Genomic DNA, 13,320 nt, shown 5'->3' on the forward strand with positions numbered 1-13,320 from the left:
AAGTGGGTCGTATACCTTACTTGCGTCACTTAAAATCTCGCGCTTAGTAGCAAAATTATTTGTAATGTTTGGTTTTGTCGAGAAACTAAGTAAATCATTATCAACATTCCAATGAAGACCTAGAAATTTAACGATATCCGACTCATCTAAGATCCCTTCAGAACGCGCGAGTTCACGCGTAGATTTGCAATTTGTCGCCCAAGACCGCAAATTGAATTTTGCATCTGACATTATTTTGCGCCTCTCGTGGAAATAGTGATCCAGCTGATCCGGGGATGAATATGAAACTCCAAAGTTATCAACATATACATTTGTAAGCATTGAAGATGCAACAGCAGTGTTGTATTCGGACAAATGTTTGATGACTGTAGAATTTAAGATAAAGGGAGATGAAGTTGCCCCAAATAAAACATTTTTGAACCTATAATGAATGAACCTACTCTCAGGATCAGCTGGGTCACTCAACCAGAGAAAACGAGTGTAATCTCTGTCGCTGTCTGTAAGCAATATTTGTAGAAAAGCCTTTTCTAAATCGGAGATGGCAGCGCACCCGTGAAGCCGAAAACGGATAAGAATGGATGTAATATCGTGTTGCAGTGGAGGACCGGCCTCCAAACAATATCCAAAAATATCTACCTTCGCTACAACTGCAATCAAAAACAATGCGTACTGGCGTTGTTGCAGATTCGCGGAAAACAGGGTGGCGCGGGATATAATGCACATTATTCGCGTCGATTTCATCGGGCGGAATTTCTTCAATAAAATCGCGCGCTCTCTGATCATTTATTAGATCAGAATAAAGTTTCAACATAGGAGGATCTTTAGCTAGTCGACGCGCCGTTGATCGCGTTCGTGCATTAGAAACATTGAAGTTTGAAGGTAGAGTGTCAAAATCGTCCTTCCATGGTAGCGGAGCAATATAACGACTGGTTTGATTTCTCGTAATTGTACTATTATATCGATGCATGAAATCTAATGTATCGGAATCATTGGTGTCCGTAAGAATCTGAATTTCCCAAAACTTCTGCAACTTTGCATTATCAGAAGAATGACTACGTACAATGGTAAGCATAGATAAAACAGTAGAAGTATGAGAATCATTATGGACAGGTCCAGATAAAACATACCCAACTTTGGTTTTGACAGCAATGGGATCAGACTCAAATGGACCCTTGATTAATTCACCCTCAACTAATTTATAATACTGATCGGCCCCTATCAGCATTTGTATGACGAATATGCCAGACATGGAAGACGGTGGGTGAGCTAAGTCTAGGCCAATAAGATGAGGACAATCCTTTGCTCTATTTACCGATGAATTTCTAAGCGTTGAAGCAATCGTATCTGTTACGATTAGCTCAACCGTAACAATTTCAGTCCGACACTGAATGGCTAAATTCACGACGTCCATTGCTCGACATTCAGAAGTTTCTGCGCCGAATCCTGATAGTTCTATTATTTCGCGTCTAATAGGCTTTAAATCCAAGGAAGTGGCTAAATCTTGCGAAATAAACGACCGTTGCGAGCCGTCATCAAATACTAGGTTCGCTGATGCGCATGAATTCTCGACGCTAGGGACAAAAACGCTGACGACCGCGGTTTTCAGAAGTATTGAATTATTAGAACTAGTAAACATTTGAGTTGTGCGATTACGACGCGGCGCGGGACGTGAAACAGTCCGAGGTATAGAGCGTGGAGCAGGACGTGGCACGGTATTGTTGTCTGGCTATATACCTGAGGCCTGTTGTTCATTCGACTTAGATGTTTGACCTTGCATGTTGCTGTTTAAAATATCAGGGCATATGCTGCTGTGGTGCTTACGCTTGCAAGTTTTGCAATTAAATCGTGACGTACATGTAGCAATTCTATGAGGGCCTAGACAGTTATAGCACAAATTGTTGGTTTGTTGGTTTGTATAAAGGCAATGCGTTGGTCACGCGTTACAAACTCCCTGCAATTCACTAATTAGTTAGTGGGCTTTCAGATCAGAGGGCGAGAGGGCGAGACACCACTCATCACCACAAGTAATTTTTTTCCCTAATAAATGGGGGATAGAAAAGCATTCTTAGCAACAATAAATAACAGAATAAAACCAGCAAAAAAACAATTTGAAATAAAAAAGTTAGTTGATGTTAAAAAAGAAATTGAACATAAAATATTGAAATTAGAAAAGATAAAAACTAAATATGGAGAGAAAGTAATCTAAAACTAACAGTAATCTAACATTTCTATATGTAATATCTTTATTAAAATCTATTGTTGGAATATTATATTTAATTGATTTATTATATTGGAAAGCTTTTGGAAAACTATCTACCATTTATATAATTAAAAAATTAATAATTTATTAATTCTTTTAATAATTTATCTTGTTCTTCAACTGTTATATGACCATTTATACTTATTATATAATCTAGTGTATTCTTTAATTTATTAATTTCTTTTATATTAGTTTTAATTTTTCCTTTATTACTTTTTATATTTAATTTTGAACTTATACCAGTTAAAACACTTGAACTTAATCCTAATACACCAATTGAAATAGCTAAAGGTGTTAATGGACTGAATATTGCTAGAAATGTTATTACAGAACTAATTGTAACCGAACCACTAATAATAAGATAATATATAATTTTACTTTTTAAATATTTTTTATTTTTTATCTTTAAGTCACTTTCAAATTCTAATATTTGTTTTGCTAAATATATTTTTAATTTAGTTTTATTTATATCATGAGGAATAATATCAATACTATCAACTTTATCTTCCATTTATTTAGAAAAAAAATTACTAATTAGTAAATTTATATGCTACAAATATAACAATAACAGTTCCACCTAAAATCCATATTATTTCATATTTCTGTTGTTCTTTACTTGGGGTATCATAGCCGGATAAATTATGAAATAATATTGGTACGAAATTAACCTTTCTTAGCTTGTTAATTGCAATCTTCATGAGCAGCTCCACGATATTTTGAATTTAAATGATCATGATCTCTAACTTTTTTATCAAATGAATAAAAACGTTTTCACAATAACACAATGAGTTGCATAATTAAAATCAATTTCATCTTCTTTTGTCATAAATATTCTTTTATTTTTGTTTAATAATTTTGCAAAATCACTTTCTAATTCAATCATTTTGTTACAAAAATCATTAACTACATCTTCACCTCTAAAAGAAATATATTGACTTTCATATAATTCAGGATAATTTGATTTTATATAAATTCCATAAGCAGCAGCTCTTTGATGAACTTTTTTAATTGTATTTATAATTGGCGGATCTTGTGTTGTGTCTTCATTTAATTCATTTCCTTTATCCATTGATTTTAATAATTGCTTTTTGTTATATATTTCTTTTCTATCTTGATCAGTTAATTCTTTATTCAACGATTCAAAATCCCCATAAATTACAAATGAAACAATATTCTTAAATTTATGATTAGAAAATTTCAATTTATAATCTTTTTCTGTTGGCATTATTAATTTACAAAAATCTTTATTATCCCATAATTCTTTATGTTTTAATAATGTATTCTCAGTCATAAATTTAGATAAACATTTTCTACATAGATAAATTTTATGATGATGATCACTTTCTGTTCTAAAGAATAAGTCAATTTGTTTTAACCACATATAATGTTCATTTTCATCTTTTATGTAATATAACAAATCTATAGCATTTTCATCATCATAATATTCTGTTAAATATAAAGCTTCCAATGTATAATCTTTAATATTTTCACCTTTTGTCTTTGGTAATTGCATTAATTCGAATACATTTATTTTTAAATTATTAACTTTTTCTATTTTAGAAATCATTTTTATAGTTACTGGATATTGATCAATTTTATATAATGTTTCATATTTCCGATAATCTGTTATTCTACAAACATTTTCCTGTGTTGGATGTAAGCAACTAATAATTGACCATAGAAAACATTTATTATCTTCATTTTGAATATTTATTACTGCTTTTGTTGTAAATGGTAATTTAATATAAGATGATGCTTTAATATCCTTTTCTGTTGTAAAGTTTGAATCATTTTTAAACATTTTATTACTTTTTTATGTTTTATTTATTTTTGTATTATAAACATTTAAATCTAAATATATAATTTCATTCAATGTTAAGCCAGAACCCTCAAAATATCTTTCTTCAATATGACGTTTAAATTCATTAAATATTTTTTCTAACTTCTCTTTTATTTGTATTTTTGAAATTATTTCTTCAGAGTGTGTTTGAATATTATAATTCATTTTTTCTTCTGACTTTATAAAACTTACTTTCCCAGAGATACTAATTTTTGGATATTCAACATCTGTTATCAAATCTAGTATTTGTTCTATTATTTCATTAAATGTACTATAATCTTCTATTGCTGTACCTTTAAAAAATCTAAATATAATAGCTGCAGGACCAATTTTACTATGTAATGTTTCTAAAATTTCAATTGTATCTTTTTTTTACTTTTTGAGGTTTATCATCAATATAATCTTTTCCTAAAACATTATTACTCAAATTTTGATGGTGTTTTTGTGATTCAAGATGTCTATTATAATTTCTTTTTACTATAAATTCATTACAAACTTCACATTTTATTTCATCCACATTCATATTTTCTAATCTTTCTTTTCTTTCATTGGAATTTTCTGGAGTTTCAAAATCTATTACATTTTTTATATGATTTGCAGTTTTTTCATATCGTGTTTTATGAGATGTATCGACGTATTTTTTACAATATGTGCAATAATATTGATTTTTATTAACATTATTGTTGTCTGGCTGGTGTTCATTCTCCCCCATTTATTAGGGGAAAAAATTACTTGTGGTGATGAGTGGTGTCTCGCCCTCTCGCCCTCTGATCTGAAAGCCCACTTTTCCAATTACTTGTAATGATCGTTTGAGGTTTTTACGACAAAAGGTACACGTGAATGATTTAGGTCCAAACCCGGGTGATGTGGAAGATTTAAACTAGAATTTTGACCATTCGCCCCCTTTTGGGCAACTACTAAAGTAAGGGATCTAACCCCATCGAATCCCCGGGTGATGTGGAAGATTTAAACTAGAATTTTGACCATTCGCCCCCTTTTGGGCAACTACTAAAGTAAGGGATTTAACCCCATCGAATCCAGCTTCTAACACGTCGACTTCTTTCAATAAAACCAGTCTCAGTTCCGATAGAGTATACCTTTGATTACCGTTATAGCGCACAATACTACATCTAACGTTAGACGGAAGTTTATTCCAGATTAATGAAACAAGCATATCGCTGTAGGACATATCACCTAATGTTTCAAGAGACCTAATATGACACTCAATTCTATCTCGAAAATTTCGTAATGACGTCAGGTTATATGACGGTGCGGGTTCTGACATCAGAGCTTGCATGTGAGCATCAATGATAAGGTGCTCTTGGCCATAGCGTTGCGTTAAAATATCGATAGCGTGATGGTAATTTGACTCAGTGAGAGTGAGTCCTTGTATCGAACTCAACGCTGATCCGGACAGAAGAGATTTCAGATATTGGAATTTCTGGACCGGTGCGATATTTGAAACTGAATGGACTGCTGCAGCGAACGCATCCCAAAACGGTAACCAATTCATAATCTCCCCATTAAACTCTACCAATACTAATTTTGGCAAGTTGGTTCTAGGTGACGCAAGTTTAGAGGCATTGCTCATCGGTGGAGGCTCTACGGAATTATATGAGGAAATAGATTGTTCGTAAAACAACTTACGATCTATCGCGTCTCCGATTACCGATTCCGCTTCATCCGCAATTGTCGCGTACAGGGTGTCGCACGTGACCATTTCCAACATGGAATCGTTGATGATTGACAGCTCATGTATCTTATCTTCAAGCCTCTTGGTTAAGCGCTGAAGTTTTTGCTGATCTGGAAGTTGAGCTGTCTGGGTATTGACGATTGTGTTACTCTGCGTCTTTGCAGATATTCGTAACCTGTCCTCTTTGAGCAGATCTTTTCCGGAAGAGAGCCTGGTATTCGGATGAGTTGGTGACTTCTTCGCCCATCTTGATCGCTGAATCCCTGTTTTCACTTATTGCTCGAGAGGGACCACAATGTTGGTGAACGACTGTAATGGTACTGTGATCCTCTGGTTATTGGTAAGAGACAACGTTACAAGACCTGGTTACTGTATACTGACTTCCTGGGAACATTTATTCGGAGCTTATATACAACAATTATGAAAGAGAGGATTATTTTGACATTTGAATGGTTTTGAGTTTGAACAGTTTTGGTTGATTTGGTACATGTAATATAGTAGTATAGTACTGTAATATAAGCCTATATACAATTCCCGACACTAACATAGTAACGTTTAGAATTTATTTGCCATTTATATATAGTTACAGAATATATTGAACAATCAAGCGTGAACAGCAGTACAGGTTGTTCGCTTTGTAAGGAAGGATTACAGAATACTGCCAGACCATCAATACTACTACTACATTATACGTATTCAGTTATTACTTTTTCCAACATATTGAGGGATTTCTATGGAAATTGACATAACATTGTCCAGAAATTAATGGCTCTTCTTGAATCGCGTTTAGAATGTTTCGCATGAATTAAATCCAGTGACAATACCTTTGACCCCCAAAATCAATAGGGCACATCCTCCTCCTGGGGGTAATCATACTATAAACGGTCCTGTTATCAATGGTTTCGTTTGAATCGCGATTACAAGTTTTTGGGCAAATGACCACTAATGACCTTGACAATTGACCCCAAGGTCATTACAGAACACCCTCTCTGTGAGGTTTTGATACTTGTTGTTACAGTTGTATTCAGTAGGCCTTACTAGATGCTTGCATTGTATCCTAAGTAAAACATGGTTCTCCGGGAGTGCCACAAGCAAACCCGCCGATTTTGTCATATTGAGGAAACGGGGAATCGCGAAATTACAGCAACAGCAGGTTTTATTGTGGAGATATCTGGTGTCGAACAAGGCACCGGGCACATATATTCATTACCTGTACCCGGTATATGATAATATATTACTATCGTCAGTCAAAAATTTATCTATACCAACCTCTCAGAAAAAATCCTTGATACTTTCACAACGCGAATGGTTGTCTTGCTTAATACAAATACCACTATATCAATACAAATTTGCATTCCAAAATTAAGGTATCACCAAAACATAGTTATGGAATATGTAACAATAACTCAAGCTTTGAATACCGACCACATATGCAATGAGTTACATTCATACCTTTTCTTGGTGCAAAAAGGAATTCAGCTTAACGGTAAGAATTCCCTGGCTAAAACCTATTTTGAGAACATTTCAAGGCAAGTTATTTCTCCAATTCATTTGCGATATAACAATTTGAACCCTGCAAATGAATTCTTTCGTTGCGATAAGTCCGTCAATGAAATTTAATTAATTTAAACTTTTCGTTTGTAATATTTTTGATTTTAATTGAAATATTTTCTTAATTCTGTGAACGTTTTTTACCTGTTGTACATGCATGAATATATCACTGTAGCGATGCGATAAATTATCAGAAATGATGAACTTTTAATTTGAAATCCAAGCTAATGATGAAATCAACTGCGATATATTTCAATTGGGCGATAATGTTTAATGTAAATCTAGTATTAATGAACAGTTAATCTGTAGTATCTTTTAATTCAAATTGTATAATTATTTGTGTCCTCATGTTATTCGTTATACCGTACAGCAAAATGTGAACTTATTTAATACATCAATAATATGAATGAATCGACCTAAGATTGTATCTACCTGCACTCCATTCAAAGTGGAAGTCTTTTGCCAACTTTGAAGAATTGAGGATTATTACCTAGGGGATTTTTACTGCTATACGTTTGTGGAAGCCTATAATGGAAGCATTCACAAGGAACGGTATACAAATTGTCAAAGCATTTGGTTTTGTGGCGGTCACATTTTTTATGATTTTAGGAATGTTGACGAATTGATAATTTTGATATACTTTGTTTAGAGATTTCACTTACAAGCTGTCATTTCCACGATATGAAAGTACGATGCTGGACAGGTTTCAAATTCTGAGATAACATGTGAGATAACATGGCCATGATGAAAAATAGAAGGAAGTCCCCATAACGGCTGTTCCGTCGTGTGGCTCCTAACAGGTGAATGTGGAAACCTTTGGCGGTGGGGTGTTCACTCAGGGGCTGCTCTCAGATCACTAATTTTAACTTGTTGAAATAAGGAAACTTCAACATTACACATCAGAGAGCTGCACCTGACTGAACATCCCACCGAAAGTGGACACATTCACCCCAAGTGACCACAGTCACCCCACATTACGGTAAATTATTTGTATCGAAGAAAACGGATTGATTTATTACAATAATTTGGTTAATCATTCTTCACATCACATTCCACCATCCACATGCGTATAAATTTCAACAGATCCGACAGTACAGATTTTACATCTGAACAAAATTGTTATTCTTGAAAAACAGTAGACGATAATGCGGGTTCATGTTCATAGTGGAGACTTCGCTCTCTAGTTGGCCTTTTAAAGCTGATATTTTTGCGTTCAGATTTTCGCAAAACACCTCATGTTTATTTCAACGAGGCCACTTTCAAAATGCAGCTCCTTGGGAATTGGGCAATGGAAAAAGCTTTAATGAATGATTTATAAGAATATATGCTCAGTTGCAAAGTCAAAGAAACCCCAGTGAAGTTGGTTACTTGTACGTAGCTTATTCCTTATTCCGTTGCTTTTTCAAATATCTCCTCCAATAAGGAATATCGTGACTTTTCCCGATTTGGTTTTCCACGTAACCGGTTCGACTTTTCTCGTTACATTATTATCAAAAGGGCGTATGAGGATCCGATGCAATCATCTCTGTACGGGGTTAAACACGGTCCGGGCACTTGAAGATCCGAGGAAATCATCCCTGTACACAGTCTGGGGCACGTCATAAATCTAGACAATCGACTGTGTGTGGGAAAAACGAACACTTCTGACTGTCAGCCACAATGAAAAAGAATTGTATTACACATTTGCCTTTAGGGCTCGAGTCCGAGAAGCTCTAACAAGAGTAGCCTCGTTTATTTATGGCAACTAGAAGTTATGTTGCGATGTGTTGTTTATCCAAGTTTCTGTTAGGTCAACTTATATTTAAATCACTAAAGTATTTGAATCACGAAAAGTTGCGTCCGTGTCATTTTTTCCATGTCTGATTCGAATCCGAATGAATATATGCGTCCCAGTAATAGGAAGATGTGGGTTTCGTACCAGAGGACAAGACACCACTCATCACCACAAGTAATTTTTTTCCTAATAAATGGGGGAGAATGAACACCAGCCAGAAAACAATAATGTTAATTAAAATCAATATTATTGCACATATTGTAAAAAATACGGTGATACATCTAATAAAACACGACATGAAAAAACTGCAAATCATATAAAAAAATGTAATAGATTTTGAAACTCCAGAAAATTCCAATGAAAGAAAAGAAAGATTAGAAAATATGAATGTGGATGAAATAAAATGTGAAGTTTGTAATGAATTTATAGTAAAAAGGAATTATTATAGACATCTCGAATCACAAAAACACCATCAAAATTTGAGTAATAATGTTTTAGGAAAAGATTATTTTGATGATAAACTTCAAAAAGTAAAAAAAAACAACTTCAAAAACTAAATCCATTTCAAATAAACCTTACATGGAAAATGTTAGAAATTATATTGATTCACTAGAAATAAAAGATTCAATTGAAATTTTAGAAACATTACGTAGTAAAATTGGTCCTGCAGCTATTATATTTAGATTTTTTAAAGGTACAACAATAGAAGATTATAGTAAATTTAATGAAATAATAGAAAAAATATTAGATTTGATAACAGATGTTGAATATCCAAAAATTAATATCTCTGGGAAAGTAAGTTTTTTAAAGTCAGAAGATAAAATGGATTATGATATTCAAACACTCTCTGAAGAAATAATTTCAAAAACACAAATAAAAGAGAAGTTAGAAAAAATATTTAATGAATTTAAACGTCATATTGAAGAAAGATATTTTGAGGGTTCTGGCTTAACATTGAATGAAATTATATTTTTAGATTTAAATGTTTATAATACAAAAAGAAATAAGACATCAAAAAGTAATAAAATGTTTAAAAATGATTCAAACTTTACAACAGAAAAGGATATTAAAGCATCATCTTATATTAAATTACCATTTACTACAAAAGCAGTAATAAATGTTCAAAATGAAGATAATAAATGTTTTCTATGGTCAATTATTAGTTGCTTACATCCAACACAGGAAAATGTTTGTAGAATAACAGATTATCGGAAATATGAAACATTATATAAAATTGATCAATATCCAGTAACTATATTTAAAAATGATTTCTGAAATAGAAAAAGTTAATAATTTAAAAATAAATGTATTCGAATTAATGCAATTACCAAAGACAAAAGGTGAAAATATTAAAGATTAAACATTGGAAGCTTTATATTTAACAGAATATTATGATGATGAAAATGCTATAGATTTGTTATATTACAAAAAAGATGAAAATGAACAATATATGTGGTTAAAACAAATTGATTTATTCTTTAGAACAGAAAGTGATCATCATCATAAAATTTATCTATGTAGAAAATGTTTATCTAAATTTATGACTGAGAATACATTATTAAAACATAAAGAATTATGTGATAATAAAGATTTTTGTAAATTAATAATGCCAACAGAAAGAGATTATAAATTGAAATTTACTAATCATAAATTTAAGAATATTGTTCCATTTGTAATTTATGGGGATTTTGAATCGTTGAATAAAGAATTAACTGATCAAGATAGAAAAGAAATATATAACAAAAAGCAATTATTAAAATCAATGGATAAAGTAAATGAATTAAATGAAGACACAACACAAGATCCGCCAATTATAAATACAATTAAAAAAGTTCATCAAAGAGCTGCTGCTTATGGAATTTATATAAAATCAAATTATCCTGAATTATATGAAAGTCAATATATTTCTTTTAGAGGTGAAGATGTAGTTAATGATTTTTGTAACAAAATGATTGAATTAGAAAGTGATTTTGCAAAATTATTAAACAAAAATAAAAGAATATTTATGACAAAAGAAGATGAAATTGATTTTAATTATGCAACTCATTGTTGTTATTGTGAAAAACGTTTTTATTCATTTGATAAAAAAGTTAGAGATCATGATCATTTAAATTCAAAATATCGTGGAGCTGCTCATGAAGATTGCAATTTACAAGCTAAGAAAGTTAATTTCGTCGCAATATTATTTCATAATTTATCAGGCTATGATACCCATCTATTTATAAAACAATTATCAGGAAAATTGGGTTCAATTAATCAAGAAATAGAAGAATATAATGCTATGAATGGTGTAAATGTAAGAAAATATGATTTTAAACTATTAGCTAAAACATCTGAAAATTATATTTCATTTCAATTTGGTTGCATTAGATTTTTAGATTCTTATAGATTTCTAGCAAGTTCATTAGATAATTTATTAAAAAGTTTAGTTGATAATGATTTTGTTATAACTCGATATTATTATCATTCATTATAGAATGGTAAAATTTTATCTAAAACAAGGAATGAAAATAAAGAAAGTACATAGATATATTGAATTTAATCAATCGAAGTGGTTAGAAAAATATATAGATTTCAATACTCAACAGAGAACCATATCAAAAACAGATTTTGAAAAAGATTTCTTCAAATTAATGAACAATAGTTTTTATGGAAAAACATGTGAAAATATTAGAAATAGAAATGATATTGAATTAGTAAATAATTCTGAAAGATTAAGACATTTACAATCAAGCCCTAGACATTTAAGAAATAAAAGATTTGAAGATTATTTAACAGCAGTGAAATTAAAAAGAACGTCAATGAAATTTAATAAACCTATATTCATTGGTTCAACTGTTTTAGAAGTATCAAAATTATTAATGTATGATTTTTATTATAATGTTTTACAACCACTTTTTGGGGAAAAGCATATTGAAATATTATATTTTGATTCTGTAACAGCTGATACCCCAATATTATTAAAATGTAATGATAAAATATTGATAAGAAGAATTTCAGAAATAATTCCAAAACAAAATGAATGTTATATTTCATATGGTGAAAAAGAATTAATACAAATAAATGGTTTAATGGATGTTTGGACAAGAAATGGATGGAAAAAATTAAAGAATATTATTAGGCATAAAACAAATAAGAAAATCTATAGAGTTAGAACTAAATTAGGGTTTGTAGATGTTACAGAAGATCATAGTTTAATTAAACGGAATGGTAATGAAATAAAACCAACTGATATAAAAATTAGAGATGAATTATTACATAAAAGATTTTTCCAAAGAATGAATCATATGTCATTTGATGAAATTATTAATTATATTTATAATATAGAGCCTGAAACATTAGAAGAAAAAGAATATTTTATCAAAGGATTTTTCATGGGTGATGGTTCAGCAGGTGTGTATAATTATGTTTGGGGTAATAAATATTGTTGGTATTTATGCAATCAAGACTTAAAATTATTAGAAAGAATTAAGAAATTCTGTGAAGAAGTTTATTCACATAAAACATTTAGAATCATGGATGTTATGAAATCATCAGCAGTTTATAGAATACTTGTAAATAATCCTAAAGATTTTGCTATAAAATATAATGATGAATTCTATATTCACGCAATAGTGAAAAGTAATACTTCAACTAAAGAAAAGATTAGGTTTTAATATGAATATTGGATTGATTAAATCTAAACCAAATTGCTTTAATTTAAGCCATGTAGAAAATGAGTAAACAGAAGAAGTTAAGGATTTATTTGAAATATATAACCCATCAGATTATGTTTATGATTTATCAACTGAAGATGGTACATTTAACTGTGGATTTCCATTAATAGCAGTCAATACGGATGCGTACATACTAAAAATCAAGACAAATGACATAACAAAAGACTTAAAAACATTAAAACATCATTTTGATTTTAGCAATTATCCCAAAGATCATGAACTATTTAGCAATGATAATAAAAAGATTCCTGGTAAGTTTAAAGATGAATTAGGGGGTGATAAAATGATTGAATTTGTTGGGATAAGAAGTAAAATGTATAGTTACAGAACAAAAGATCATGAAGCTAAAAAGTTAAAAGGAATAACAAAACATGTAGTTGATAAACATATAGAATTTCAAGATTATATAAAGTGTTTATATAACTCAATTGTAATGAAACATAAAATGAATTGTTTAAGATCAGAAGATCACGAGATGTACATTAA

General features: G+C 30.9%; 1 protein-coding gene across 1 annotated transcript; it reads right to left on the reverse strand.

The window, feature by feature from the left end:
- Window positions 1–641: 641 nt before the first annotated feature.
- LOC141907756 (uncharacterized) lies at window positions 642–1,636 on the reverse strand. Its single transcript, XM_074797498.1, has 2 exons — window positions 722–1,636; window positions 642–647 (listed from the first exon to the last, which is right to left on the reverse strand). The coding sequence occupies exons 1-2, from the start codon at window positions 1,634–1,636 to the stop codon at window positions 642–644; spliced, it is 921 nt and encodes a 306-aa protein (XP_074653599.1).
- Between the last annotated feature and the right edge of the window lie 11,684 nt (window positions 1,637–13,320).

This window comes from Tubulanus polymorphus, chromosome 6, assembly GCF_964204645.1.
Source record: "Tubulanus polymorphus chromosome 6, tnTubPoly1.2, whole genome shotgun sequence".
NCBI classification, from domain to species: Eukaryota; Metazoa; Nemertea; class Palaeonemertea; order Tubulaniformes; family Tubulanidae; genus Tubulanus; species Tubulanus polymorphus.

Excerpts from the sequence above, each read along its gene's own strand:
- LOC141907756 (XM_074797498.1), bottom strand. The coding sequence starts at position 1,636 with ATGTTTACTAGTTCTAATAATTCAATACTTCTGAAAACCGCGGTCGTC.